This window comes from Bubalus bubalis, chromosome 16 (assembly GCF_019923935.1).
Source record: "Bubalus bubalis isolate 160015118507 breed Murrah chromosome 16, NDDB_SH_1, whole genome shotgun sequence".
NCBI classification, from domain to species: Eukaryota; Metazoa; Chordata; class Mammalia; order Artiodactyla; family Bovidae; genus Bubalus; species Bubalus bubalis.
The window spans coordinates 39,460,996-39,463,734 of record NC_059172.1 but is presented as its reverse complement, the minus strand read 5'-3'; the positions used below and the strand labels follow the sequence as shown (position 1 = coordinate 39,463,734).

Genomic DNA, 2,739 nt, shown 5'->3' with positions numbered 1-2,739 from the left:
GAAGTCATCTAAAACACTAAAATATATTTAATTATTCTAAGAGGGAAATGTTTTCCAAAAAAGAAATAAATTTTTGAAAAAAATAATTCAATTTTTTTTAAAGCTGTGGGCCTAAAAATAGGCAGTGAATTATTAAGTACTGTTGCCAGTGTCTTCAAAAGACATAGGGCATAGCTGAGGAGTAGACCAGGGTCAGCAATTCTTCTGGCCAAGAGGGTCTTTCCTAGTTGATATTCTGCTTCTATTTTCTCCAGACTTCAAACTTCCTTGCTTCCTGGACAATCCTTGGCACTTTCTCTAATTGTGATGATTTCCTACCTTATAGCTGCCCCTGAAATCTGTGAATATGATGATAAGGAAAGGATTTCCTCCTAGTACTACCTGGAGGCCTCTTCAGATCCAAAGGCCTAAACCCTGAATCTGACCTCACGATTCTACTTTGAGATTCTTAGCTTTGTGTCTATGTTCTATTTGTTTTCAGGTCCTGTTCTGACACCTGATTTTCTGGAGAAGATGCTGTGGCCTCCGGTGACCTAAATTATACCCCACGACCAGATTATGACCCTAGGGTTGTGTTTAATGTAGCCTGAGGGCCCCTTGCACCAATGTGGATTCACTCTTCAATCTGGTGCTGCCATCATTAAATCTTTTGTCTTTTGATGTCCTAATTATGTGGAAGGAAAATATCACTCATATCAGTGAATTTGTCCTGGTGGGCTTCCCTACTTACCCTTGGCTGCAGGTTCTGCTTTTCTTCCTCTTCCTCATCACCTACCTGTTTGTGCTGCTGGAGAATGTAGTCATCATCCTCACCGTATGGGTCACTGGATCCCTGCACAAGCCCATGTATTATTTTCTGGGCACCATGTCCTTTCTGGAGACCTGGTATATATCTGTCACCATCCCCAAGATGCTGGCTGGATTCCTGCTTTGTCCCAATACCATCTCCTTCTTGGGATGCATGGCCCAGCTCTATTTCTTCATGTCACTTGCCTGTACGGAGTGTGTGCTCTTGGCTGCCATGGCCTATGACCGTTATGTGGCTATATGTTGGCCTCTTCGCTATCCGGTTATGATGACCACAGAATTTTGTGTTCAGCTAACCATCAGTTCCTGGCTGAGTGGCTTTACTGTCTCCTTGGCAAAAGTATACTTCATCTCCCAAGTTTCCTTCTGTGGTAATAATATCTTGAACCATTTTTTCTGTGATGTTTCCCCCATCCTCAAATTGGCCTGCATGGACTCGTCTATGGCAGAGATGGTAGATTTTGTGCTAGCCGTCATCATCCTTGTGTTTCCTCTCTCAGCCCCTGTCCTTTCCTATGCCTTCATTGTCTCTGCCATCCTGCACATTCCTTCAGCCACTGGGCAGCGGAAGGCCTTCTCTACCTGTGCCTCTCACCTTATGGTGGTAGTCATCTTCTACACAGCTGTGATCTTCATGTATGTCCGACCTCGGGCCATTGCTTCATTCAATTCTAACAAGTTGATCTCAGCCATATATGCAGTCTTTACTCCCATGCTCAACCCTATCATCTACTGCCTGAGGAACAAGGAGGTCAAAAATGCCATCAGAAAAACCATGGCAAGTGGCCGAGCTCTTTTCTTCAGAGATTCTCTTTGCTAAGAAATTCGGATTTCAGATTTTCTTCTTTTTTTCATCATCTGCAATGATAAACATACTGACTTGATGCAATAATTAAGGAATAAGAGGTTATATATCAAAGAAAATTCCCTTTTCTTTCTTGTATTAGTTAAATTCTTTCTTTTAGGAGGCAAAGAGTTAAATAATCAGAACTCTAAAACACATATATTAGTAAAATCATTATAAAGTAATTCTATTTTTCAAGAAGATATTCAGAAATAGTTATACAACTAGTTTTTAGAGTTATATTAATGGCATTTTTCCAGTTTAATTTTGTTTTGTTTTAAAAGCCCTTTCTATCTTAGGAGGCATATACAAAAAGAAGTTCTGCGATAGTCAATGTAGTGACCTGTTGCTTGCTTCCTAGTGGGTTAGGGGACTTGTTCCTTTTATAATCAATTGACCTTAATGATATCTCATTTAATTACTTTTTAAAATCTATGAAAAAATGAGAGAGAAATACCTTTCAGACTCCAAAAGAAACATTGCAAGATAGCGTGCAAAACTTACCATGGTAGAGGGGGAGGAGCCAAGATGGCGGAGGAGTAGGACGGGGAGAACACTTTCTCCCCCACAAATTCATCAAAAGAGCATATAAACGTCGAGTAAATTCCACAAAACAACTTCTGAATGCCGGCAGAGGACATCAGGCACCCAGAAAAGCAGCCCAACTCTTCGAAAGGAGGTAGGAAAAAATATAAAAGACAAAAAAAGAGACAAAAGAGGGAGGGACGGAGTTCTGTCCGGGAAGGGAGTCTTAAAAAAGAGAGAAGTTTCCAAACACCAGGAAACCTTCTCACTGCCGAATCTGTGCCGAGCTTTGGAAGCACAGAGGGCAACATAAAAGGGAGGAAAAAAAATAAATAAATAAACAATTAAAAATCGCAGATTGTGAGCCCTACAGTAACTCCCCCAGCGGAGAAGCAGTGCAGACGCCTGCACACGGCATTAGCAAGCGGGGGCTGGGCAGGGAAATGCGGCGCGGTTTGTGTCCCTTAGAGTAAGAATCGGGCCGAATGTCCTGAGCGCTATCTGAGCGAAATAATTTGGGCCAGCAAACCAGACTGTGGGATATCTACCACGCGAAAAGCCAG

At 41.9% G+C, this 2,739-nt stretch overlaps 1 protein-coding gene across 1 annotated transcript; it reads left to right on the top strand.

Moving 5' to 3' along the window:
* The first annotated feature begins 670 nt into the window (after positions 1-670).
* On the top strand, positions 671-1,658 carry LOC102408715 (olfactory receptor 6). The gene has a single exon (XM_006049732.4). It carries the CDS (start codon positions 671-673, stop codon positions 1,625-1,627), a length of 957 nt encoding a protein of 318 aa, XP_006049794.3. The 3' UTR covers positions 1,628-1,658.
* Positions 1,659-2,739: the final 1,081 nt, after the last annotated feature.